This window comes from Lithobates pipiens, unplaced genomic scaffold (genome assembly GCF_037356315.1).
Source record: "Lithobates pipiens isolate NorthernLeopardFrog02 unplaced genomic scaffold, aLitPip1_a1.2 Scaffold_16, whole genome shotgun sequence".
Lineage (NCBI taxonomy): Eukaryota > Metazoa > Chordata > Amphibia > Anura > Ranidae > Lithobates > Lithobates pipiens.
The window spans coordinates 450,777,583-450,805,020 of record NW_027507748.1 but is presented as its reverse complement, the minus strand read 5'-3'; the positions used below and the strand labels follow the sequence as shown (position 1 = coordinate 450,805,020).

At 41.9% G+C, this 27,438-nt stretch overlaps 1 protein-coding gene and 1 long non-coding RNA gene across 9 annotated transcripts in view; one reads left to right on the top strand and one right to left on the bottom strand.

Moving 5' to 3' along the window:
- HERC2 (HECT and RLD domain containing E3 ubiquitin protein ligase 2) overlaps window positions 1–27,438 on the top strand; it is a 232,709-nt gene that overhangs the window by 175,031 nt on the left and 30,240 nt on the right. For 7 of the 8 annotated variants that reach the window (XM_077482785.1, XM_077482784.1, XM_077482781.1 and 4 more), the window contains 16 exons: window positions 46–186; window positions 309–500; window positions 2,944–3,097; window positions 3,434–3,541; window positions 4,629–4,760; window positions 4,851–5,009; window positions 5,372–5,490; window positions 5,855–5,980; window positions 9,180–9,335; window positions 9,424–9,539; window positions 9,643–9,841; window positions 9,918–10,132; window positions 11,495–11,672; window positions 15,608–15,769; window positions 19,685–19,776; window positions 20,196–20,335. In XM_077482785.1, the coding sequence (XP_077338911.1) occupies window positions 46–186; window positions 309–500; window positions 2,944–3,097; window positions 3,434–3,541; window positions 4,629–4,760; window positions 4,851–5,009; window positions 5,372–5,490; window positions 5,855–5,980; window positions 9,180–9,335; window positions 9,424–9,539; window positions 9,643–9,841; window positions 9,918–10,132; window positions 11,495–11,672; window positions 15,608–15,769; window positions 19,685–19,776; window positions 20,196–20,335 (2,389 nt within the window). The remainder of the gene's footprint in view (window positions 1–45; window positions 187–308; window positions 501–2,943; window positions 3,098–3,433; window positions 3,542–4,628; window positions 4,761–4,850; window positions 5,010–5,371; window positions 5,491–5,854; window positions 5,981–9,179; window positions 9,336–9,423; window positions 9,540–9,642; window positions 9,842–9,917; window positions 10,133–11,494; window positions 11,673–15,607; window positions 15,770–19,684; window positions 19,777–20,195; window positions 20,336–27,438) is intronic. The other variant, XM_077482786.1, reaches the window with a different exon arrangement.
- LOC143983279 (uncharacterized) lies at window positions 1,069–12,154 on the bottom strand. The gene is made up of 3 exons (XR_013274588.1): window positions 11,922–12,154; window positions 4,612–4,792; window positions 1,069–2,872 (listed from the first exon to the last, which is right to left on the bottom strand). It is a non-coding gene; the product is annotated as an uncharacterized LOC143983279 (long non-coding RNA).

Genomic DNA, 27,438 nt, shown 5'->3' with positions numbered 1-27,438 from the left:
TTGCACAGTAAACTTTTTTTGATATTTTTCATTTCTTGGTTTTAGGTAGCCCCAGCTGAAGATGCTGTCACTCCATCCGCTGTTACTCCTTCAGCTTCTGCTGCCTCCTCTCGGCCGTTTATTCCAGTTACAGATGATCCTGGGGCAGCTAGTATTATTGCAGAAACAATGACTAAAACCAAAGAGGTGAGTGATTTACATTATCCATTCAGTGATTCAAATTTGGAAGGGTGACCCTGATTTGGTCCTACCCTCCCCCTTCCCCTGTCCCCAGTGTTAACAATACTGAATCACTGTCTTATGTTTAGGATGTGGAAAGCCAGAACAAAGTGCCAGGCCTTGAACCCCAGTGCTTGGATGAATTTACCAGCTTGCTTATCCCTGATGACACAAGAGTCATGGTCGACCTTCTTAAACTGGCTGTCTCAAACAGAGCTGGTGAAAAGGGCAAGGAAGTTCTGTCTGCTGTATTGTCAGGCATGGGAACTGCCTATCCACAGGTTAGTATAACATTGGTTACATATATTATTTTCTTTACTAAGTTATCTTCAAACCTGTTTTGCATACTGTGTGCTGGGACTGATACAGGATTATACACTCCCTTTATTTTTTTTGTCCATTGAGGAACATAGGAATTTTTAGACAGGTATGCTACTGCCAATGGGAGAATTGGACAATGGCAGCAAAAAGAGGCTGGCCAGCACAGGATAGTCTTTTGCTAGTGTCCCTGGGAGAGTAGACTGGTTGATTTTAATTTATTTTTATTTTTTTTCCATCTGATTTTTCTCAAGTTTTGCCAGTTGGATAATCAAGCTTTATCTGATGCCAGCTTCTGGTGTTAGGTTCTTCAAGCAGCTGTTTGGGCTGCAGGCAGCCCCCACCGGTTTTCTGTTATGTTGCCCTCTCCTCTCTGTTGGACTCCTTTTGGACATCCTGACAGTCCTAGAATTCTAGGGAATTCCTATGTCCCTCAATGGACGCTAAAAGGATTTTATGGCGAGTTCAAAAGAGTTTGGGAAAAGCTAAATGTCCTTATCTGCATAGTTGTTCAGAATCAATGACTCAAAATTTTGGTTAAATTATTTTATTACAGCTAGGCCATTAGCATATATGCAGAAGTCAACAGCACAGTCTCCAGTTTTTTTGCCTTTAAGTAGAACTCTAGGCAAACTAGTGGAAACCTGAGAGAGGCATCAACATGGTAGTGGGAGACCTTCTATTAAGAGGAAAAAAAACTTAGGCGGTGTAAGGAGTTTTCATTTTACATTTTTTTTTTTTTTTTTCATTATACACGTATTATACTATATTTTTTAGCATTGTCCACATTGTATAGAAAAATAGAGTACGTTAAAGGGTATGTAATGCTTGTAGCATAGTATAACTAAACAAATCACTTTTTTTCTTTCCCTTCTGTTTATGTATACATCAGTTTTATACATATTTCCTTTTGGGACAGTCTAAATCTTTACCACTTAAAGCTCTGCCACCTTCCCCACATGAATCCGTTCCTTTTTTCTCAAGTGCACTTGCTGAGGATGATCTATGGAATGCAGCTGTAGGTTATGTTGCTCTATTTTTTAAAGTATGTGAGAGAAGTTATAACATGCCATATGACTTAGTTGGTGTCAGCAGTTTCTATTTAAAGGCAAAAACTGCTGTATTATGCAGTTATATTGAGGCGTCCATGTCCGCTCTGATGATTAATAGTCCACTATATCTCTGGGTGACTGGGGAGCAATTGCTTCTGATGCTTTAGAACAACCCTGACCTATAAAGCATTAGGGGGATGAAACAAGAGAACTAATAAAGGTTTTATTAGCAGAAAATAATAGTGATGCCTGTCCAGATAAAAGCTGCACAGGCCCCAGCAGAAAAATAAAGGCTTGCAATCCCATACAGTGAATGGATTATAACTGTAGGTGAAAACCTATGCATAATTGCTGTCTATCAGTGGTGATTAAATGCCACCAAAAGAAAGCTCTATTTGTCTCAAATTGTAAAAAGTTTGTTTGGGTATAGTGCTGCACGACCGCACAATTGTCATTCGCAGAGCGACAGCACTGAAGGCTGAATATTGGCACGGGCAAGAAGAGGGTGAAAGTGTCCTGTATTGAAGTGGCAAATGTAATATTTATAGTGCAGATTTGTTTTCTACATGGAGGCATTCTCGCCATGTTAAAAGCTGAACCCTGGGAAATGAAAATCCATGTTTAAATTCAAGAGGCATGTGTATTCTTGAATCTTGGTGTGTTTAGTGTATTTCTTCCAGATCTGTGCAGTCATTCAGAGTGAAACTTTGGCTCTGTGCAGGATCCTCCTGTAATGAAGACTAATCGCTGTTGTTCTCTCTGCTTGTTCAGGGTGACTGGTCATGTATCCGCCCCCTCCTGTAGTTTTCTGAAGGCAGCTTGTAGTAGATAGGGCTCCTGCTGGGCTCCTCCCATAGCTCTGTACAGCACAATGGTTTGTTAAGGCATTTTGTGTACACAGAGTGGAAATATGTCCTTTTTACTATTCAGGAGTATATTTCAGTGAACGTTTTTGTGCCTGGAATGTAGCTTTAAGAATGACTTCAGGTAAGATTTCTTAAATGGGGGGGGAAATCTTAATCTTCATGTAGCGTCCCAACTGTGGAGGGCACCTTTCGCTCCTGGTATGGGCAAAGCCGTTTGAGATTGACTTTTCAGCCAAACCACTTGCCACCAGTTTGTGCAAATTCAAACGACTATATGGAGAACCTGCAGGCCATGGAAAACAACTAGTACTGCTAAAATGCTGTTTGGTTGGAATCACCATTGAAGATGTAAAAGCTAAAGAAGAATGACTTGGTATTTGCCACACACACTGTAATAGTGATCGCTGAGCAGTCTTGCTGAAACAAAAAAAAAATGAAGATAAATTACTATTATTTCACTACAATAATGGTCTGTAATTTGCTTTTAGGTAGCTGATATGTTGCTAGAACTATGTGTGACAGAATTGGAAGATGTGGCTACAGATTCCCAGAGTGGCCGCTTGTCATCGCAGCCTGTCATAGTGGAAAGTAGCCACCCGTATACTGATGACACCTCCACCAGCGGTACAGTTAAAATACCAGGTAGGTACACAAATATTTTTGGTCTGAGTAGTTGTTTACTAAAAAATGCTCTACATTATTCATCTACATTAGGAATACTTTGTCAAAAGCCTGGGCTATTTGTCCTGTTTTTTGAATACCAAGACAGTACTTTTCGGCAGGAGAGTGTTTACATAATTGGCTTGCCTGTTGAATATGAATGGGCAAAAGGTTCACCTAGCTCCTACACAATAGAAAACCATTCACTAATGCTGTTTTGTACCTTTTTCATGCTGCTAGTTTGTATAGCTAATAATGGGAGATTTTCTGTTCCTGTGTAATTGTGATAAAAACAAAGTACTCTCTGTGGATGTATAGGTGCTGAAGGCCTTAGAGTAGAATTTGATCGCCAGTGTTCGACAGAGCGCCGCCATGACCCACTCACCATAATGGATGGGGCCAACAGGATGGTGTCAGTCAGATCAGGTGATTTGCAGTGGTTTATATTTTTGGTTTCAGCTCAATTTTATTTTTTTATTTTTTTATGTTGCAGTAGTTGGAGTAATGGTTCCTCTTCATTTTTCACGAAATAGATTAGTTTTATTTTGTATAGATTGCACAAAGTGCCTTTTTAAAATGGTTAAGTTGCATGACGTTTTTTACAGTTTATTTGGGGTTTCAAGCTGTTTAAATATTTTTGGGCAATTTGCAAAAAAAGCATGTGCAAATCCTTGTTTGGACCATAATGATCATTGCCGTATTTTTTTTTTTTTTTTTTTGTTTTTTCTTTTTTAAAGACTAGGAACAGTTTGTTTTCTTTTATCTCAAAAATGCACAGTGTGTCTGTGATTGTAAAATAGTTTTATAGTAAAAAAGTTTTAAGGTTGTTAACTCGGAAATAGAATGCTTTTGATTTTTTAGAGATTGCATGTACCCTTTTGTGACCTTCATGCATTCCTGGAACTAGAACAATATGGGCTTTATTGTCTGATACTAAAGCAGTCTATGCTGCTTAATAAAAATCAGTCCCGTTTCCACTTCTTTTACTAGCTGTCACTTTCTAGTGTAGATTTGAATCTGGTTAACCACAACCAAAATGTTTTTAGACACTTTGTAAGTGCTGTGGGTATAGTAGTTTTTTTTTTTTTATTATTATCCCAGACTTCCTACAGCTGTACATTACCAGATGATATATACAGTAGAGAACTGTGGGCAGCTGACATGATCACATTTGACAGAATCCGTGCAAAAATCTCTTTCCACATTGTGGTTTTTAACCTGATGTATGGCAAAATGGACATTATCTTGATGACAGCTAACAGGGGCTCAAATGTTCTTTTACAAGAACACATCTCATGACAGGACATATTAACATGTTACATCGTCGGGACATAGTACACCTAGCTTACACCATAAAATGTAGAAAAACTATTGATATGCATTATATATGTGGCCTCCAGGCTCAAGTAGTTACTGTGAGAAACAGTAGTTCAGTAGCAGACTTCAGAGTACATTATTGGTTTTAGTTTATTCTTTATTTTTTTGACTTGTATTACCGCATTCTGCTTGGCAGGTCGTGAGTGGTCTGACTGGTCCAGTGAACTTCGAATTCCGGGAGATGAACTGAAGTGGAAGTTCATTAGTGATGGGTCAGTCAATGGTTGGGGATGGCGATTCACAGTTTATCCCATCATGCCCGTTGCAGGTAATTTTTCTTGTCTTTTTGTTTTTGCACATCTACCAAATAAAAGTAATAGACCATGTTAAGTGTGTCCCTTTTTTTTTCCCCCTAAAGGTCCAAAAGATCTCCTTTCAGATCGATGCATCCTGTCCTGTCCATCCATGGACCTGGTCACCTGTCTTCTGGATTTCCGGCTAAATTTTGCAGCCAATCGGGGAATTGTTCCTCGTCTAGCTGCATCCCTTGCAGCGTGTGCCCAGCTCAGCGCACTTGGTATGTCCATAAGTGCAGTTTATAAATACTTATTAAAGGCATACCTGGGGTTCAGCAATAACCTAACTGACAAAACACTACTGTAGATTCATAAATAAAATAAATATGCCAAGGTATTTGTAAATCTATACCAGAGGGGCAGATGCATCTTGTACTTGCGCCATATTGCTCCTAGACATGAATGATACCACTGCGTGTGTGGAGACAGAGCTGTGAAAATTTCAAAACCTAACCAAATATGGCAAAAGAAGAGTTAACTCGTTTTTTGGGGTCACTTATGCTGCCATGATGAATGTTGTACTATAAATATAGGTGTAACATGGTCCAAAATATGCACTTCTGTGTATTTTTTTTTTCTGCAGCTGCAGGTCACAGGATGTGGGCATTACAAAGGCTAAGGAAGCTTCTTACTACCGAGTTTGGGCAGTCTATTAACATCAATAGGCTCCTGGGTGATGGAGACAGTGAGGCACGTGCAATGGTATGTCTTTTTTTTTTTTTTTTTTTTTCCTTGTTGTATCCTATAGTACAGGATGTAAAAATACCTGGGAAGTGTGTTTTTATATTTAAAGGCCAGTTTTGCCTGAACGATATTTCAGTTTTGTGGTTGCGGAGGTTGTAAAAATTTAAAATTCCATGGCTAGTTCCACATATTATACTAGTATGCACTGTCTATTGTGGATCATTAGTAGCCATCACTTGCGTAGATATATCTTCCCTCAAAGCTGTGGTGCTTAGCCCTATAATTAACCATATGTATGCGTGTATATGTATGTATCTTATTTTTTTTAATACCTTATGGGTACATTTATGCTGGTTATTTGTTTCTTGTTTGTTTCTCTTAGAGTTTCACTGGCAGTGCATTAGCTGCTCTTGTGAAGGGACTGCCTGAAGCTTTACAAAGACAATTTGAATACGAAGACCCAATTGTCAGAGGAGGAAAACAATTACTTCACAGCCCTTTCTTCAAGGTTATGTCCAGCTTTTAACTTGTTCTTTCCAATAAATCAGCGGCATTCAAACTGCAGTCCGAGTGCCTTTGCTAGCTTTTACCCAGCCCTTGGGGCGCTATTCCTTCTAGTGACACCAACAATGGCGTACTATTCAACAAAACAAACAGACCAGTGCTCAATGGGTTGAGGAGTAAAGAAGGTCCCCCAGCAGACAGTTGAACATGATTAGTCTAGGTTTATTCAGTAATGCATGTTAAAGAACAGTTCTGATGGCAGACAGGAAGGGATATGAGGTAGGTAAAAAAGAAATCAACAACTTCCAGTTTCACAGAAGATCCATGGCGCAACAAGGAGCTGACTGCATTGGGGTTTACAAAAAACATCCTGCAGCATGGGGGAGCACCAATACCCCTGCTGCACTGCGGCCGAATATGGAACATGCTCACCAGCGTGTGGGGAAGGGCTGGATGTGCTGGAGGAGAAAGCAAAGCTGATTGACAGCGGGAAGGTGGAGACCCAAACTATAAGCTGCACGTGGCTGGGACGCCAAGTCAACTAGCGTACTGATAGGTGGAAGGGAGAGAGCCGCGTTACTGCAGTGTGGATGACACTATACGTTCACAGCATCTAAATCCCAATGGATGTGAATCCCAGCTGTGTGGGAATGTCCCAAAATGATGTAGACCTCAGGGAGATGGAAAACCAGGGCTGGATGGGCCGATGTGGATGTCAGTCAGCGCTGCTGGGGTTCTAGGGGTGCTGATCGTTGGAGCACCTCATGGACCTGGGTGACCTGTTATCTGTGGTGGTTGCCTTGACAACACATTTTCGCGCATCAGCGCTTTTTCAAAGTCAAGGAAATCGGCAAGGAATGGGAATTTGGTGGAACAAGGGGGCGGATCAATTTCATACTCTGCTTTAACCCCTTGTAGCTCAGGGAATACACTTTGTAAAAGAGTTAAAAAATTAACTAATTCATGTAGTCCATTTTTTGGAACATATGTTCCATTTTTTGATACTGTATATAATCACAAAATGAACTCTGTCACAAATAAATATTACATATCGATACCTCATGTGTTAAATAAATATATATATATATATATATATATATATATATATATATATATATATATATATATATATAGGGGGAAAAAAGGATTGGTTTATAAAGAACCGATTTGATTAATAAAAAAAATGGATAGAAAAAACAATCGATTTATAAAAAGCCGGTTGATTTAAAAAAAAAGGGATAAAAAACGATCGATTTATAAAAAAGATTGATTCATAGAAGAAAATAAAGGGCGTTGCGAGACAGAAATAGGAAAAAAGTGGAGAAGAAAAAAGAAGGGAAAGAAAAGGGAGGGATAGATGGGAAAGGAAGGCGGGAGGGGTGGGGGAGGGGGAAACAGTGTTGTCTGACAACAGAATTGTTCTTTTACATGCATTACTGAATAAACTAGGACTAATCATGTTCAACTGTCTGCGGTGAGACTTTGTTTAATCTTCAACCCATTGAGCGATGGTCTGTTTTTCTTGTTGTACACTGTTTATCGATACCCTCCAGCGATGGCTGCTATCCATCTGCACTGTTCAGATCCCATGTTATTAACCATGTCCTTTCCTCCCCATCCACATGGGCATGTTTTAGCGCTGGTGTTACTTGTTGTATATCAATGGATTACTATTCCTCTCATGGACATCACCGATTTACTATTCTATTTACTATTCCTCCTGCTGACCACCAACCCTGAGGCTATATTTATTCTTACTGATGTTGGGCCTGGGACATGTTCTACTACCACTGACCACAGTTGGGCCCCCCTAAAGCCTGAAGGACACTAAACTGGCCCTTTGAAAAGTTTGGAGACCCTTGCAATAAATGGGTATCTCACACAGCTTACCCTTCTTCAATGAAATTGCAGTTAAGAAAACATAACATTATAAATACTTATGGGTCACATGTACTGATATATTTAATGTAAAGATATATAAAAACACAACAAAGTCCCTTGGGCATCTCTCCTTTTTTTTTCGTATAAATAGTATTTTTGGGCCAAGCCATGCTTCTGTCCACACATACCAGATAAAAACTTTCATTTGTTGTCACGTAAACTTTGACTACACTTGTGTACACAATGTATGTATTGCTTTTTTATTTTTATGGCTTGCAGACCATTGTCCAATGCATTCAGGGTGGGATTTTTACTTCAGTCGATCCTGGAAGTGCTTTGATATGTTACCTGTGGTGACAAACTGAACAAGTGTGCATGTGTTTTTAAGCCTCGTACACACTACTAGTTTCAGCTCAGGTCAGAGCCGCTGTACTAACAATCCAATGTTAGTACAACAATCTTGCCCACTTTGCTATTTGTGCTTTCACACAATTGGCTGATCGGGAGCCAGTTGGCAGGCCTTTGTTGGTCAGGACCTTTTGACAGAAGCCGGCCAAATGACCAGCTTCTGTTGGACCGGCTGTACACGGGGCTAAATGTCGTCCGGATTCTATTGAACCAACTAATGGTGCCTGACATTCAGGCCCATATGAACTAGGCTTAAGAGAGCAGAAAACAAGGCTTGTCAACAGTTGTGAAAAAAAAAAAAAAGATAAATTATTTGTTCATGGAGAAAATAAATACACATAAAATGTCACTGATGGGAAATGTTAGCGACGCACCACAGGGATTTTACTGTTGCTTCTCAATGATTGAGTCAGTATGCTGACTAGATGTTCTAGCCCAACCTCTCTCAACCTTTTTACCCCAGAGAAACCCTTGAAATAATTTTCAAGTCTTTGCTTAAACCATTTAATTGAAGTCCAGTGGGAAAAATGCCCCTTATATTGGTGGCCAGTGTGAAGTATGTCCCTCTAACAGTGGTGGATCAAATGATGCTTTTTATATACAGCTCAATCGACCATTGGTTTCCTTCAGTTGGCTCTGCTAAGTGGTGTTGACTCTTGAACTATGTAGGCACCAATAAATGGGACGGCAATCTTATGCAGCTCAAGGAACCTCTGGAGGAACCCTAGGGTTTCACGGAACTCTGGTTGAGCTTGGCTGTTTAGCCATTAAACACCAAGCAGAGTGTTACTTTTTAAGTTATTCATCAAACTGTTATTTTAAGCGTAAAGTGATAGTTTTGTTGCTATCTTGAAGTCTCTAAATGATTTCAGTTTATTTGGGATTATTCATGTTTTTGACCTGCACATTTGTAGGTGTTGGTTGCCCTTGCTTGTGACCTAGAGTTGGATACACTTCCATGCTGTGCGGAAACTCACAAGTGGGCATGGTTCAGAAGATATTGCATGGCTTCTAGAGTTGCTGTAGCATTAGACAAAAGAACACCACTACCTCGACTCTTCTTGGATGAGGTAAACCACTTTTTATGATGGGAATAAAAATGATGAAAAATATATAAGATTTCTGCTTTACCCTTTAAAATTTTGTATCTCTGTTAAGGTTGCCAAGAAGATTCGCGAATTAATGGGAGATAATGAAAGTATGAACACTCTTCATGAGAGTCATGACATGTTCAGGAGGGAACAAGATGAACAGCTTGTTCAATGGATGAACAGGTTGGTTCTACTGGATGTTCAGAGCGTCTGCAATTATCAATGCTAAATGTATTCACCAGATCACTGCAGACTTGTGCTTTATGGAACAACAATTTCTTTGTAGACGACCTGATGATTGGACATTGTCGGCTGGTGGAAGTGGAACCATCTATGGCTGGGGTCATAATCACAGAGGGCAACTTGGAGGGATTGAAGGTGCTAAAGTCAAGGTGCCAACTCCTTGTGAAGCATTGGCAACACTTAGACCAATCCAGCTGATTGGGGGCGAACAAACCTTGTTTGCCGTTACAGCTGATGGGAAGGTAACATTCTGTGTTTTAAAACGTTGTGTTGCTGTACAGAGGACTTTGCTTCTTACTGTCTTCCCTTTTGTTTTAGCTATACGCTACAGGATATGGGGCTGGTGGAAGGCTGGGCATTGGTGGCACAGAGTCTGTGTCCACACCAACACTGCTGGAATCCATCCAACATGTATTTGTGAAAAAGGTGGCAGTAAATTCCGGTGGCAAACATTGCCTTGCGCTGTCTTCTGAAGGAGAGGTGTATTCTTGGGGAGAGGCAGAAGATGGAAAACTGGGCCACGGAAACAGAAGGTACTGTTCAGTTGTACATTACAGATGTGTTCCAACATCCTTCACACGTAAACCACATACAGTACTTCGCAGAAAAGCACCCCCATTTATGAGGTGATTACAAGAGATCAATAAATATTATACTACTAGTTGGTGCTGGGAATTTGGTTGCCGGAGTAAGCTCTACTTCCCATCGACCTCCTGGAACTTCAGTCATCGGGGATTAACCAGAAGTTGTACTGGTTGCAGCAGGTAACAAATCTGATTCTCCTTATGGCAGAACTGCACGTTCCAGTCTTGTCTACTGTCCACACCCCAGGCATGGGAAATTGCCAGGTGGACTTCATCAGTCATCTTTTTTGCCTTAAGTAGGGGAGGATACCAGATGTGGATCTTCTGGCATCCAGGATTTAAAGCGGTAATAAACCCAAAACCAAAAAGACATTTTTTTTATTTTTTTTTAAACTTTAATGCATTCTCTGCATCAAAGAGTAAAACCTTTTAATAGTAGCTCTCCCTTGCACCCCTAAATACTTTATCTGATCTCGATCCAGCATTGTGCAGCAGCTCTTCTCCCCTCTGCTGTCTCATAGGCTTGGTTGACAGCGGCCAATGGCTCCTGCTGCTGTCAGTCAAATCTTATGAGCAGATTGGGGGTGGGCCAAGCCAAGCTGTGTGTCTGAAGAGTTGCAAATTGCCTGGATCAGGATTGAGCATGCATGAATGCCCCCATAGGAATTGACTTTACGGCATTCAGCAAGGGGAGGAGCTAAGAGCACCGGGGGAGGACCCCAGAGGAGGAGGATCAGGGGTGCTCTGTGTAGAACCATTGCATCGAGCAGTTTTTCATTATTTTAATGAAAAAAAGGTAATGCAGTAACAAATTGGTGTTGAACTTCTTCAGCTAATAGTTTTGAATCTGTTACAGCAAACTGTTTTTTCCCTTTGAGATAAAGGTTTTACATAAAAGCTGATCATTTTAAGTACCCCTGTCAGTGGTAAATTATCTTATCTTATCTCTGTAATTGCAAGAGAGCTTTTCTGTTGAAAAACTCAATTACTGGCTTGATCACCAGATGAAAATAGAAGAAATCCTAAAAAAGGAAACAAATGCAGCCATCACATCTAAGAATTTGTGGTCGGAATGTCAGACTGTGTATATGGGGCATAAGTCTATGGTGGTGGTCTCGAGTCCCAGGGCAATGCTGGAAGCGGTTGATAATTAAGCAACACACCAGCACCTGCATAACTGTTTTTTGGTTAGACGTGACATAATATCTACTTGTATCGTTTCTGTTTTTTTTTTATGCTTATGATTTCTTTCATTAACCTGTGGCCTGTAGTTTGCATGTTTTTATCAAATTGTTGTTTTGCCTTTTCTAGCCCATGTGATCGGCCTCGTGTAATTGAATCTCTTAGAGGAACAGAAGTAATAGATATTGCTGCTGGAGGAGCTCACAGTGCTTGTATAACTGCAGCTGGAGAACTCTATACTTGGGGAAAAGGACGGTATGGGCGGCTGGGTCATGGTGACAGTGAGGATCAGCTGAAACCCAAACTGGTGGGTTTTACAGCAGCATCACTTTTTTATGTTTGGTCTTCTAGTTTCTGATAAAGCTACAAACAGGCTTAATTATTTTTTTAAACTGCTATCATGTTTTTCTCTAATCTGTATTTTGTGGGTTCAAGTTATGTGTCCAGATCACGTATGAACATGCTCCATATTAAAGACTAACTATACCTTTTTGTAATGGAATTCCAAATATGCAGCTCTAAATAATAATAATATAAAAAAAAAATCAATGCTCACTGTAATAACTCCTCTCCGGTGCTGCTCCCTGCAGACTTGCTGATCTGTGGCCCACTGCTAGTTCTTATCCAGGTTCAATGACACCTAACCGCATTAAACAATTTCTGTGAGTCCATGCACTCATGGAAACATTCCTTATGGGCCTGGGTTTACCGTACCCCTAAGCAGAATGCCTCTCGCATATGAATGCTGCACTGTCCAGAAGCAGGGACCACCGCAGGAGGTAAAGGGAAAAGAACTGTGACCTCAGATGATGTACCAGAAGACTGTAGGAAAAAGGGATTGGTTACAGATTAAAAATAAATTAATGTGCAAGGACGCTGAGGGTAAAGGGGAGAGGGGGGGGGGGGCTGGTAAAAACCTGCAGATGGAATTTCTTAGAAGAGACCAAAGTGTATGTTTGTGTAGCCTTTAGTGACTGTGCATATTTAATGATAGTTTTATGTTTTCTCTAACACATTTAGATACTTTTTGGTAAATGCCAACATTTTCGTATGCAGTATTCCATATTTACCCCATTATAAGAAATGGAAAATATTAGAATCTTGTTTAGTACTGAAAAAAGGTAGACGATGCATAAAACTTTCTAAATTTTTCTTTCTACCCTCTGACAATTTAATGGGTAGAATAGGCTTGCCTTGCATACATTTATAAGGTTCAAGGCTAATTGGCTGCGATGCATTCCCCAAGTTTGAAGTGCAAATTGGTAGTTTAACAGAGGTAGGGTTGTATCAATCTTACACCTTCGTGCTGTCATTTACCCAACCATTAGCTTTCAAGCTAGCAATATAAATAGCTTTTTAAATCGTTAGGTTGAAATTGGGTGACGTGAGCAAATCATCTAGCAACTATGGGCCTGACACATTAAATCCTGGCAAATTTTTTCCTCCTATTATCTAAAGAGATTTATTTTAGCAAAAGAACAGTCACTGACTAAATATAAATGAGATCAGCTAAACTAATTGTGTATAGACTGGAATACTAGCAGTTTAAATAAGTAACCAATTTTAAGTAGTGTATTTGGTTACACATTGAATGAATTGTTTAGGTAAACACTCAGTTTATAATTGATATTACATCTAAAGGAGTTGTAAAAGTTTAAATTTGGGTGGCGAGTTTGTAGTATCTGACATTAGGCCTCCTATATCCACAAAGGTAAGTCAAAGAATTTGTTTCCATCATTCTCTTCTGGAATGATTGAAGATTGTATTGCTTAAAGCAATCAGTTCTTCGTTCCAGATCCCTTATATCCTTTAATCGCCAGTAAAGCCTAAGGCCGCGTACACACGGGCGGATTGTCTGCCCAACTTAGTCCGCTGAACAGTGTTTCAGCGGACAATCCGCTCGTGTGTGGGCTTCAGCGGACTTTTTCAGCGGATTGTCTGACGAACAAAGTCTTACGGAATTTCCGTAAGACAGTCCGTCCAAACTTGGTTTCAGCGGACAGTCCGCTCGTGAGTAGGCTAGTTCGACAGACTAAGTTTGGCTCATGCTCAGAAAGGATTTACACGACGAAGGTTGCATTGCAGTGTATTGGACGTCGAATTTTTCGTCCCGTCGTACGTGCCGTACACGTCATCGCGCAAGCTTTCAGCGGACTGTCTGCTCATCGTGTGTGGTAAAGTCCGTTCATGCAAATTTTGAACGGACTGTCTGTCGGATTGTCTGACGAACTTAGTTGGCCAGACAATCCGCCCGTGTGTACGTGGCCTAACTCTACCTTTTAATGTCTCTTTAAATCGTCAGTCTTCAGACTGCGGCCAGGGGGTTGCTTTTTGCTTGCTTTTATCTGGCCCTTGGGGCATTATGCCACTGACATCGGCAATGGGGCACTAGTCCTCTCACTGACACAAACTACACTAATTTTCCCATTAAAACCAACAATTGGGCACTGATCCTCCCCCTGACATCGGTGATGGGTAACTATTACTCCCACTGACAATGGTGATGGAGCACTATTACTACTATACCATGCATGGGGCATTGTTTAATCCCAGTTACAGTAGGACATTTTCTTCTCCCATTGGCCACAGTCTGGCCTTCCTAAAGTTTGAAAGACCGTAAACTGGCTTTGTTTAGACAGTTTGGAGACCTCTGCTTTAAATAGTTAATTTTGGCCAGGCTGGTTTAAACAAACTATTTGCTGCACTTACAGGTGTGCTTGCTGGGCACGCTGTATTATCTGTATGTAGCCTCAGCTACACACCGGTTTCAGCACTGTTCCAGGAGTGGGGTGAGGACTTCCCATCCCACTCCTGGAACAAAATAGTTGAGCTAAGTGGTACTCAGTCTTTCATGTGGAGCTTTGCCGTTTTTTATAAATGACAGCTGAGGCAGAAATCGTGATATCATCTGTCCACCTCTTCACCTCAGCCAGTCGGAGGATGCTTGGCCCAAACAAACTAAGGGACTACCACAGGGGTTGACAAATTTGCTTGGAATCTAGGAGCCAGCTAAAAAAGTTAGGAGCCGGGTCCGTGATGGCGATCCGGACCTGTCCCTGGCCTGACATGGAGACAAGTGAGGGGAAGATAGCCCCAAGCCCCCCACCTGTCTCCAAGTCATTGCCCCCCATAGCTCTTAGAGGGACATTTTTTTTTTTTTTTTCAAATGACAATTTTTTTTTTTAAATTGCATTTTAGTGTAAATATGAGATGTGAGGTCTCTCTGACCCCAGATCTCATATACAAGAGGACCTGTCATGCTTTTTTCTATTACAAGGGATTTTTACATTCCTTGTAATAGGAACAAAAGTGACACACATTTTTTTTTTTTTTTTTTTTTTAAAGAACAGTGAAAAAAATAAAAATAAAAGTTAAAATAAAAAAAAAATATTTTAAACGCGCCCTGTCCCGCCAAGCTTGCGTGCAGAAGCGAACGCATATATGAAAGCGGTGTTCAAACCACACATGTGAGGTATCGCTGCGATCGGTAGAGTGAGAGCAATAATTCTAGCCCCAGACCTCCTCTGTAACTTAAAAAGTGCAACCTGTAGAATGTTTTAAATGTCGCCTATGGAGATTTTAAAGGGTAAAAGTTTGTCGCCATTCGATGAGCGGGCGCAATTTTGAAGCATGACATGTTTGGTATCGATTTACTCGACGCAACATTATCTTTCACAATATTAAAAAAAATTGGGCTAACTTTACTGTCTTATTTTTTTTTTTTTTTATTAAATACATTTTCCCCAAAAAAGTGCGCTTGTAAGTCCGCTGTGCAAATACGGTGTGACAAACAGTATTGCAACGACCACCATTTTATTCTCTAGGGTGTTAGAATAAAATATATATATAATTTTTAGGGGTTCTGAGTAAAGGGAAGAAAGATAGGCTGGCAGACAGGGAAAATTAGCATTACATCCATTAGCATTGCTGGTTGTAATTCCAACGGCCACCACAAGAGGGCGCCAGATTACAGAAGGAACCATAGGATCGTAGAAGGCCTCAAAGCCGGGGGCTAAATTACCGGCCGGCGGCGGCGCGGCCCGACGCGATCGCGCCGGGGGGGGGCCACGGAGACAGCATACCCCCAGCTGTGCTGCCCCAGGCGCCAGGTCTGGAATTCTAGTCGCAAATGCGACCGGGCGCCCGGGTTTTGTCGAGCCCTGGACTACCATACCAGGTGTTGAGTTAAGATTTAAATATGACTTTCATTTTAATTATATTTTGGTCTATTTTGTTAACCAGGTGGAAGCCTTACAAGGATATCGTGTAATTGACATTGCTTGTGGCAGTGGAGATGCTCAAACCCTCTGTCTCACTGATGATGATACAGTCTGGTCTTGGGGTGATGGAGACTATGGAAAGCTTGGAAGGGGTGGCAGTGATGGCTGTAAAGTTCCCATGAAGGTAGGCATTTTTTCCACAAATGAACACCAGATATGTTATTAGAGTTTATAATGCTGCCATGCATATAATCCCTATTCTGAAAATATTAAACCCCCTCATTAACCATTTTTGCTAGATTTGACAGCGTATATCTAACTGTGGCCTGTGAATCAAATCTGTAAAGCACTTCCTCTCTTTGCAGCTGCAGCCTGTTTGTATACACAATGGGACATGTCTGTGAGAGATGTTTCTTCTATTTTTCGCTGTGTACACTGTATGTGTAAATCATCTCTTGAGGGTCTTTAGGACATTGCTGAGAGTGTGTGACAGTCTCAGACAGTCTCAGGCAGGTCAGAGATACTCATACCAAACAGTTTTACATCTTGATCTCTAAAGTCTCATGAATGTTGGGTGTTTAGCCTAGGTGCATGAGGCTCTGGCTGTAGGGCACAGGTGCACCGTCCTGATCGTGTGACAACTGCTGCAGCTGGACGTGGCTGTGCAAGTGCACTCATCTGTATTTCTGTTTTATCGCAGTATTCACCCAGGGGAGATGACTTGAACCCCAACTGCTTGCGGTCTGGGCATTCGTCCCTGGGTGTATACTGTCCTAAAAGTAGATACCACAAAGTACTGCGGCCAGCGGCAGCAGCTATGAGACCTTCCATAGAGTTTTACAGGCTGCCTACAATGTGGCTGGAGGGTGTGCATGTGTCCTCCAGACGCTGGCGAATGCCGGTGCCTAATGCCTAACACAGGTGCATGAGGTCTAAAAAAATTGTTGTATAAATGTACCATCCTGTGATTTTGAGGAAAAAATGCATGCCATACTGTGTGTATATATGTCACTACACTACATTAAAGCTTGACACGTTTCTAGTGCTGCCCATTTTTTTTTTTTTACCAGATTACGGGAGGCTGATATGAAAGGAAATTTAGACTGGGTTTCTGAAAGGTGTTCAAAAATATTTCATTCACATCTAGTGAGGGACACGGGATGTCTTTTACTGTTGGGTTTCCCTGCCCATTACAGGAGGATTGAACACTAGCACAACAAAATAAATAAATAAGAAAACCCTAGGCCGGCCCAGGATAACCCCTCACAGTATGCCTCGGTTTTTTGCTGGTGTGCTAGGAGGATGAATGTCTTTCTTCAATTCTGCTGTGTGAAAGATGAACCTATTTTCTTACTCCTTAAATTTTTTTTTTCCTACTTCATCAGTCGAGACTCTTCTCTACATTGCTGTAAGAGCTTGTCTCTTCCATTGAAGCAATCTGGTATGGCCATTCTCAGCTTGTCTTTTGGAGTGTTGTGTCCAAACACAATGACCTTCGGGCACTGGGTTCCATGCAGAGCACTTTCTGAACTCCTGTTCTTGTAAAAATTAACCACAGAGCACTTTCCGGGTCCAGAACACCACTGCAAATGACCTCAATACTTGCCCTGTGTCTAAAGACTCACTTTGAGTAATCTGGTTGGCCCAAATTATCTCACTTACCTAGTTTGCTGGGCCCCCATCATCATCCACTAGGTGCAGTGTCGTGCTCGCAGTCTGCACTTTTGTGCCATACAACATCAAGGAAGCATCTCCTCACTGCAGCTCCTGCTTGCGAAGAGCCACATTGAACTTAAAACCTTGATCTGTTCCTGCTGCCTGCCTACAGTGTTTTTCGGTCACCCTGGCCATCTGACCCTCACCTGCTGCTAGCAGTCTGGGTTTCTTGAGCACTCATAATCTTGATCCTTATGTTGCCTTACTATCATGCAGTCACAGCATGCTGATTCTAGACAGTCCTGCTGTACCAGATGCCCTTAGCTCACACTCTACTAACTTGCAGTGTGCCTAAATTATGGTGTCAACATCTACAGCCTGGAATCCTGTTGCCTTCTGCCCTCAGTCTATTCAGTCATCAAGAGTCCTATTTAGCTCCATTGGGTGTGACTGGTTCCTACCTTTTTGGCTATGCAAGACTTTGTGGCCCAAATCACTCTGGTATTTGCTGACTCTGATTGCAGAGGTCACAAGCGCTCACCTCTCTGGTGAATTATTTATCTGATTTTCCTGCATTTTTTCCATCTTCTGTGCCATTAGCCACAGAGACTGTCTGTCTGATTCTGAGTTGCTTCAGTCTTACAGATCTGAGCTTGAGGCTTGGTCCCCTGCTTTAATTCCCAAGTTAGGATATAGTTTTGGTTACTATTGATGCAGTGCTTATTGCTCTGAAAGGATCAGCTTGTTGCATCTACCAGTACTGTTTCCAGTTTTCGAGCCCCTAATGTTACAAAGACTTTCCCATTTGCGTCCATTGTTTCAATGATTTCTGTATACAGATTGGAAACTTTCTGACAAGCTGTTTGCTTTCCCCAAGCACTTATTTTCCATGTGTACTTTAAGGGAGTATTTTGAAAAGTGGTTCAATTCCTGTGGATCCAAGAGTGTTCCCTCTTAACAAAGCCATTACCATACCAGTAGAGGATGTGTCTGTCTTTAAGAACCCAACTGATAAACACTTGGACGTCCTTGTCTTAAACTCTGCTCTTGCTGGCAGTTACTGCTCCACCCCATTTGAGCTGTGACTTTACTGAACCAAACTATGGCTGACTAGTCAAAAATCTCTTAGAAGTAATATTACCACTGCTGTGATTTAATGCCTTGCTTCTCCGCTTATCTTTCACATGACTCCTGACGGTACACATGTGTAGAACACTTTTGGTTAAAGTGTGGGACTGTGGAACCTATGTACAAGAAACTTCTGATTCGCATAGCTGTCAAGGGACAACATCTCTGTGAATCTACTCTGTTATTGAGGATGCCACTGTTGGAAAGTGCACCATCTTCCATTGTGGAGCCTAAGGGAAAACCTGCAATGTCTTCTACCTCTTCATCTGTAAAACATGCTTTTCATTTCTCCACTTCTGCAAATCTGCACCCTCCATGCCAAGAATACTTCTACTGGAGAAACTTTAGACTTGAGCTCCGAGTCTAGAAATTGCCCAACTCACTGATTTTAGGACAAGAGTCTTGAGAATGATATTCGCCTCCTTCAAGGCAGTCCCATTTGTCTAGTTTTACTCCACTTTACAACTTTACAACATTCTGTAATTTTGAGACTAGTCCCTAGACCAGTGATTCTCAACCAGGGTTCCTCCAGAGATTGCTAGGGGTTCCTTCAGCATTGGGCAATATCTGCCTCAGATAAGTTCCCACTGACAACATTGATCTATTAGCTATCTGTAAGGAGGTAATTCTTCCCAATGACCATAAGTGTAGGGACCATTCTTCCAACTGACCATCACACTAATGTATTGTGTGTTGTAGAGTTCTAATTTTTAGCAGGGGTTCCTCGAGACTGGAGAACTATTTCAAGGGTTCCTCTGTGTTGAAAAGGTTGAGAAAAGCTCCCCTAGACAGTCTGATTTATTTGGCACTGCGACTGCTCAGGAATCCAGCTCTGGAATAGAGGAAGTAATTTCTTTGCAATTTTTCAATGGTCCTCACAATGGATGCCCACCTGTCAGGCTGGGGAGGAGTCTTAGGCACATGTCTGTGCAGGGGATTTGGTTGTCATCAGAGTATCACCCTCCCAGTCAACATCCTGGAATTCTAGGTTTCTTCCCTGTACATTGTTGCCTGGAAGAGCTCTGTCCTATCCTGCACTCAGTGGTTGGCTTTATTGAATGGGATTCCTACAGCCTGAGCAACATTCACAATTTCAGTTTGGAATCACAATATAACCCGAGAGTTAAATCATTTCTTTGTCTTTTAATGGATTCCATCTAAAAATATCAATTATTTTTCGAATAAATGAATAACCTGGATGAAATGCTAGTTTTATATGTAAATTGAAGTCAGTTTGCTAGTTGTTTTGATAACTTTGTTAGATCTGTTAACGTGAATTTGATATGTTATTTCATTTATTTTTTTATTTTTTCAGATTGATTCACTGACTGGGCTCGGCGTTACCAAAGTTGAATGTGGCTCTCAATTCTCTGTGGCTCTGACCAAGTCTGGTGCTGTCTACACATGGTATGTTATTTTAGTTATAGTTTTATTTGTTTTTTCGTACAGTAATCTATATTTAAAATGTGCGGTACCCATAGCAGCCATTCAGATACCAGCATTTTTCAGAAGTGGGAAACTGCTGTTACGGCTGTCATGGCAAAAGAAACGGCTTGCATAGCAGAATGAATGAATATATACAGTACAGAGCCCATTGTGATTAATTACATTTTATGTTGAAAACATGTTTTCTGTTTGTGAATCCATTATTCCTAATACATATACCTTGCTTTACTGAGAAAAATGACTCCATCCGTGTAGTTAGTGCTGTATGTATTTGTGTATTTGCTATTGTGGCAGCAAATTTGTGATTACTTTTAGTAATCCAACCAGCTTGATGTTTGCAACCCATTGGAGTCCTTTTGCTTAATGTTGTTTTTATACAGGGGAAAAGGAGACTACCATCGGCTGGGTCATGGTTCAGATGATCATGTAAGGAGGCCACGCCAAGTTCAAGGTCTTCAGGGGAAGAAAGTTATTGCAATTGCCACAGGGTCATTACACTGTGTGTGCTGCACAGAAGATGGTAAGCTACGTTTTTCTATGCATGAAAAGCTCTGACATATATTTTGTTTTCCAATGTATACTAGACTGAGAATGTTTTTTTTTTTTTTTTTTTTTAGAAGTAGTAACTTCCTCACTATAATACTAGGCTTGTCTGATCCTGAGTTTTATAGCCAATTTCACAGTGGATATGGCTAGTCTTATTACTTGTTCCCTGAGGATATAGTCGTTTTTATTGGTGCTTTAGTCTACCAATATTTTGTCAAGGCTTCTCCCTCTGTATAAAATCTCAGTACTTCTTCTAGTAATCCAGCAGGGCTATCCATCTAGTTGTTTTACCATGCTTGCCACTGCAGTTCACATGACTGATTGGAAGCTGGATCTTTGCCTTGATCCAAAAGATATTGGGGGATTGTATGAAAGTGTATAAAGTAATATGAGCCACCCAGGTATTTTATCACCCTTTGTGATGAATAAGTGCTTTGAGATGCCGTTTGCACGTGTCGCCATCTTCTAGATTAAATTAGTTTTTAAAAACCTAGATGTGAAATAAATGAACTGTTTACATAATCCCTATACTGATCTTCACGTGTCCTCGCACAGTCCCTTTTTTTTGTTTGGATGCATTTTCGAAAATAGACTTTTAATATTCCCTAGCTTAAAGTACAACCACTAATTAAAGCAGCCAAGACTCTCCCTTTAACTATTAACAGTAGCCAGAGAAGTTGTCAGAAAAGAGAAGCAGTGCGGGGATTTAGGTCTATTTAAAGGGATTGTAAAATTATTTATATAGGGAAAACAAAAAATGTCATACTTGCCTGCTCTGTGCAGTGGATTTGCACAGATGTGTTTTCAAAGTGTACCTTTATTTTTTTGGAGCAGTGTATAAATTATTGAGCAGTGTATAATGTATACGCTCAAACTCCAAAAAAAATAAAAACTTCCCATTTTTACACAAAGCAATATAGTCAAAAACATTTGACTCTAACAGTCATACAATTTATCTGGTAATACAGTATAGTGCCAGGAGTGTGTGTTGCTGCCTTCAAATATAATGGTGCTAATCAAGTTATAAGGTACCGTATTTATCGACATATAACACGCACCCCAGTTTTAGGAGGGAAGTTTAAGGAAAAAAACTTTACGTTTAAATGCCCATCAATGTAGCCTTATCAGTGTCCATCTGCAACCTTGTCCATCATTGCAGCATTGCCCAGTGCCTTTGCAGCATTGCCCTGACTTAAAATTGGCGTCAATTTCCGCTGACTGAGCGATGAGGAATGAGCGGAGCCAAGATACACAAAGACTCCACTCGACTCTGCTCAAAGTCCCGCCCATCTCCACTGATTGCGAGAGGAGCGAGCCCCGCTGACATACAGAAAGCTGAGTGTACTTCGGCTAGACTTGGCTCTGCTCACAGTCAGGGGCGAGCCTGCGAGAGGAGCCGAGTCTAGCTGAAGTACACTCGGCTTTGTGTATCTTGGCTCCGCTCGCTTCTTTCCTCACAATCAGCGGGAGATCGCCGGGGATCGGCGCAAAACACACCTGCGATTTCCTCCTGATTTTAAGGGGACAAAAGTGCGTGTTATACGCCGATAAATATGGTAATAGATTTGTGTCATTGGGTACATTAACCACTTCCATACTGGGCCAATTCTGGCATTCCTCTCCTACATGTAAAAAATCATAATTATTTGCTAGAAAATTACTCATAACCCCCAAACGTGTGTGTGTGTGTGTGTGTGTGTATATATATATATATATATATATATATATATATATATATATATATATATATATATATATATATATATATTTATATATAAAAAAAAAATTGTGTGTGTGTATATACCGTATATACTCGAGCATAGGCCGACCCGAATATAAGCCGAGGCCCCCAATTTACCCCCAAAAAAACTGGCAAACTTATTGACTCGTGTATAAGCCGAGGGTGAGACATGCCTGTCCATCCCTGTGTGTGTGTCCGTCCATCCCTGTGTGTCCGTCCATCCCTGTGTGTCCGTCCATCCATCCCTGTGTGTGTGTGTGTCCATCCATCCATCCATCCCTGTGTGTGTGTGTCTCCATCCATCCATCCATCCATCCCTGTGTGTGTGTGTCTCCATCCATCCATCCATCCATCCCTGTGTGTGTGTGTCTCCATCCATCCATCCATCCATCCCTGTGTGTGTGTGTGTCTCCATCCATCCATCCGTGTGTGTGTGTGTGTGTGTGTCCAGCCTACCTGTGTCCCGAGCCTTTGTCCCGAGCCTCCGTCCCGTGTCGTGCCTTGCCTTCGTCCCGTCCCGTCCCGTCCCGTCCCGTGCCGTGCCTTGCCTTGCCTTGCCTCCGTCCCGTGCCCTCTTCGTCGGCGGCCATTGTAAAATTCAAAAGCCGCGCCTCCTCCTTCGCCTGTGATAGGCGGAACACTGAATTTCCCAGCAGCCTGTGTTCCGCCTATCACGGACGTCGTATCATCCTCGTCCGTAGTACGAGGATGATACGACGTCCGTGATAGGCGGAACACAGGCTGCTGGGAAATTCAGTGTTCCGCCTATCACAGGCGAAGGCGGAGCCGGAGGCGCGGCTTTTGAATCATAGAATGGCCGCTGTCTGTCTGCTCGACACGCTGATCGAGCGGGCAGACAGCGATGACTCGAGTATAAGCCGAGGGGGGCACTTTCAGCCTCAAAAAAGAGGCTGAAAATCTCGGCTTATACTCGAGTATATACGGTATTATACTTTTTTTTTTTTTTTTTTTTTTTTGCAGAGAACCTATTGAATAAAATGGTGATTGTTGCAATTATGTCACATGGTATTTGTGCAGCAATTTTTCAAACAATTTGTTTTGGGGTAAAAAACCTGAATTAAAAAAAACAAAACACAAAATTACCCATTAATTCGTGTCCCGCTTTAAAATTATGCACACTCGTGAAATGGCTCCAAACGTCGGTACTCAAAAATATTCATAGTCTACGCTTTAAATTTTTTTTACAGGTTACCAGTTTAGAGTTGGAGGAGGTCTTGTGCTAGAATTATTGCTTGCACTCTAACATTAGCAACAGCGATGTTTACATATGCGAGTGCAACCTACCTATGCGTTCCCTTCTGTGTGCAAGCTAGTAGGGACAGTGTGTGTGTTTTTTTTATTTTTTTTTGTTATTTAAAATATTTATTTAATTTATTTTTGTTACTTATTATTTTGTGTGTGTGTGTATGTGTGTATGTATGTATATATATATATATTCATATTTTTAATTTTTTTTAGGGACAGGGTGCTTTTTTTTTTCCTTTTTTTTTTTCCTTTCATCACTTTTATTCCCATTACAATAAATGTAAACATTCCTTTTAATAGGAATAAGGCATGAATAGCGCTAGAGTGATGCGTGTACCTGCAGCCATCATTCAGATCACCTCTTCAACCCAAGGAATGTCATATGATGTCCTCCCGGCGGGAATTGGTTAAAGATTTACCTTCATGTATTTTTTAAATTTTATATATATTTTTTAAGCCCCCTATTTTCTGCATACATTTTCTGGCTACAGTACAACCATTGGTATGGCATAGGAGGAGCCGTCTCCTGCATATAAGGTTAACCAGTTGCCGACCGCCGCACGACGATGTACGTCGACAGCATGGCACGGGCAGGCATATTGGCGTACATGTACGTCCCTGCCTTCCCGCGGGTCGGGGGCCCGATCGGGCCCCCGCCCGGTGCCTGCGGCGGTCGGTTTTCGTCCGGGAGCGATCCGGGACGAGGGGGCGGCCATTCATTCATGGCCACCCCCTCGCGATCGCTCCCGACGAATAGAAATCCCCCATGACATCACTTCCTCTCCTGTAATGTAAACACAGGAGAGGAAGTGATGTATTCTCTCCTCCGTGTTGGTATTTTTCGTTCCGACACGGAGGAGAGCGGATCGGTGAGTTGCACCAACACTCTACACACACAGTAGAACATGCCAGGCACACTCACACCCCCCCTTTACCCCCCGATCACCCCCCCAATTACCCCTGCCCCCCAGTCACAGTGACACCAATGTCATTTTTTTTTTTTTTTTTTTGCATTGGTGTCATTTGTGACTGTAATAACTGTTAGGGCAGTTAGGGTTAGCCCCCTTTAGTTCTAATGTACCCCCCTAACCCCCCCAATAAAGGTTTAACCCCGTGATCACCCCCCGTCGCCAGTGTCACTAAGGCTGGGTTCACATTGCAGCGGTTTATGAGAACGAATGTGATTCGCACCGCACTGCAGTGCAAATCACATCCGATCTCTGTGCGATTCGAGTTCAGCCATTCGCCACACCCGCCGCAAATTCGCACGGGACCCTTTTTTTGGCCCGCAGCAGAATCGGATCGCATGGGTGTTCACACCATGCGATCCGAGTTTGCAGATCGCACTGCGATATGCGAACTGATCTGGGGGTGTCAGTAACATTTCACTGACACTGCCAGCAGTTCGCATAGGGCAGTGTGAACTGCCGCCGGGAGGCATGCAATGCGGGAACCCGCCGCGGATTCGTGGCGTTTCCGCATCGCTCCAGTGTGAACCCAGCCTAATGAGCGATCATTTTTCTGATCGCCGTATTAGTGTCACAGGTGACGCTAGTTAGGCAGGTAGGTATTTAGGTTCGCCGCAGCTTTTTATAGCGCCAGGGACCCCCATATACTACCGCATAAAGCCCCCTGATTGCCCCCTAGTTAACCCTTTCACCAGTGATCACCATATAACTGTTACAGGTGACGCTGGTTGGTTAGTTATTTTTTTTATAGTTTCAGGGCACCCGCCATTTATTACCTAATAAAGGTTTAACCCCCTGATCACCCGGCGGGTGTCATTTGTGACTAATAACTGTTAGGGCAGTTAGGGTTAGCCCCCTTTAGTTCTAAGGTACCCCCTAACCCCCACAATAAAGGTTTAACCCCGTGATCACCCCCCGTCGCCAGTGTCACTAAGGCTGGGTTCACATTGCAGCGGTTTATGAGAACGAATGTGATTCGCACCGCACTGCAGTGCAAATCACATCCGATCTCTGTGCGATTCGAGTTCAGCTATACAGATAGTATGGCTGAATTCGTGTCGCACCCGCCGCACCCGCCGCAAACTCGCACGGGACCCTTTTTTTGGTCCGCAGCAGAATCGGATCGCATGGGTGTTCACACCATGCGATCCAAGTTTGCAGATCGCACTGCGATATGCGAACTGATCTGGGGGTGTCATTAACATTTCACTGACACTCCCAGCAGTTCGCATAGGGCAGTGTGAACTGCCGCCGGGAGGCATGCGATGCGGGAACCCGTCGCGCATTCGTGGCGTTCCCGCATCGCTCCAGTGTGAACCCAGCCTAATAAGCGATCGTTTTTCTGATCGCTGTATTAGTGTCACAGGTGACGCTAGTTAGGCAGGTAGGTATTTAGGTTCGCCGCAGCTTTTTTAGCGCCAGGGACCCCCATATACTACCGCATAAAGCCCCCTGATTGCCCCCTAGTTAACCCTTTCACCAGTGATCACCATATAACTGTTACAGGTGACGCTGGTTGGTTAGTTATTTTTTTATAGTTTCAGGGCACCCGCCATTTATTACCTAGTCTCACTAGTGTACCCCTAAATTTAGGGGTGTCTACTTTCCAAAATGGGGTCATTTGGGGGGGGTTTGTGCCATCTTGGCATTTTATGGCCTTCAAAACTGTAACGCCCTTAGAAAGCCTGAAGGCGGTGCTTGGTTTTCGGGGCCCCGTACGCGGCTAGGCTCCCAAAAAGTCCCACATATGTGGTATCCCCGTACTCAGGAGAAGCAGCAGAATTTATTTTGGGGTGTCATTTCACATATGGCCATGGCATGCATGAGCAATATATCATTTAGTGACAACTTTGTGAAAAAAAAAAAAAAAAAAAAAAAAAAGTTTGTAATTTTCCCGCAACTTGTGGCAAAATATAAAATATTCCATGAACTCAACATGCCTCTCAGCAAATAGCTTGGGGTGTCTACTTTCTAAAATGGGGTCATTTGTGGGGGTTTTGTGCCATCTTGGCATTTTATGGCCTTCAAAACTGTAATAGGTAGTGAGAAGTGAACTCAAAAATTTACGCCCTTAGAAAGCCTGAAGGCGGTGCTTGGTTTTCGGGGCCCCGTACGCGGCTAGGCTCCCAAAAAGTCCCACATATGTGGTATCCCCGTACTCAGGAGAAGCAGCAGAATTTATTTTGGGGTGTCATTTCACATATGCCCATAGCATGTGTGAGCAATATATCATTTAGTGACAACTTTGTGTAAAAAAAAAAAAAATATTTTTTTTTTTGTCATTATTCAATCGCTTGAGGCAAAAAAATAAAATATTCAATGGGCTCAACATGCCTCTTATCAATTTCCTTAGGGGGTCTACTTTCCAAAATGGGGTCATTTGGGGGGGGGTTTGTACTGCCCTGCCAATTTAGCACCTCAAGAAATGAGATAGGCAGTCGTAAACTAAAAGCTGCGTAAATTCCAGAAAACGTACCTTAGTTTGTAGATGTGACAACTTTTGCGCAAACCAATAAATATACAATTATTGACTTTTTTTTTACCAAAGACATGTGGCTGAATACATTTTGGCCTAAATGTATGACTAAAATTTAGTTTATTGGATTTTTCTAATAACAAAAAGTAGAAAATATCATTTTTTTTCAAAATTTGCGGTCTTTTTACGTTTATATCGCAAAAAATAAAAATCGCAGAGGCAATCAAATACCATCAAAAGAAAGCTCTATTTGTGGGAAGAAAAGGACGCAAATTTTGTTTGGGTACAACATTGCATGACCGCGCAATTACCAGTTAAAGCAGCGCAGTGCCAAAGTGTAAAAAGACCTCTGGTCATTTACCAGCAAAATGGTCCGGTCTGAAAGTGGTTAAGGATGGGAGAGAGAGTTTGCATGTGACTGTCAGAAACCATGAATCAGACCGAGACAGAAGTACAATTAAATCACACTTGTTTATTAAATAAAAAGGTAAATAGAAAAAGCGTAGTCAAAGCATAGCCAGAGTCCAGTAACCGGATCGAGTAGTCAGCCAGGCCAGAGTTCAATAACCAGATTGGGTAATCAGCCAGGCCAGAAGTCAGGGATCCAAGTAGAGCAACAGCAAGCA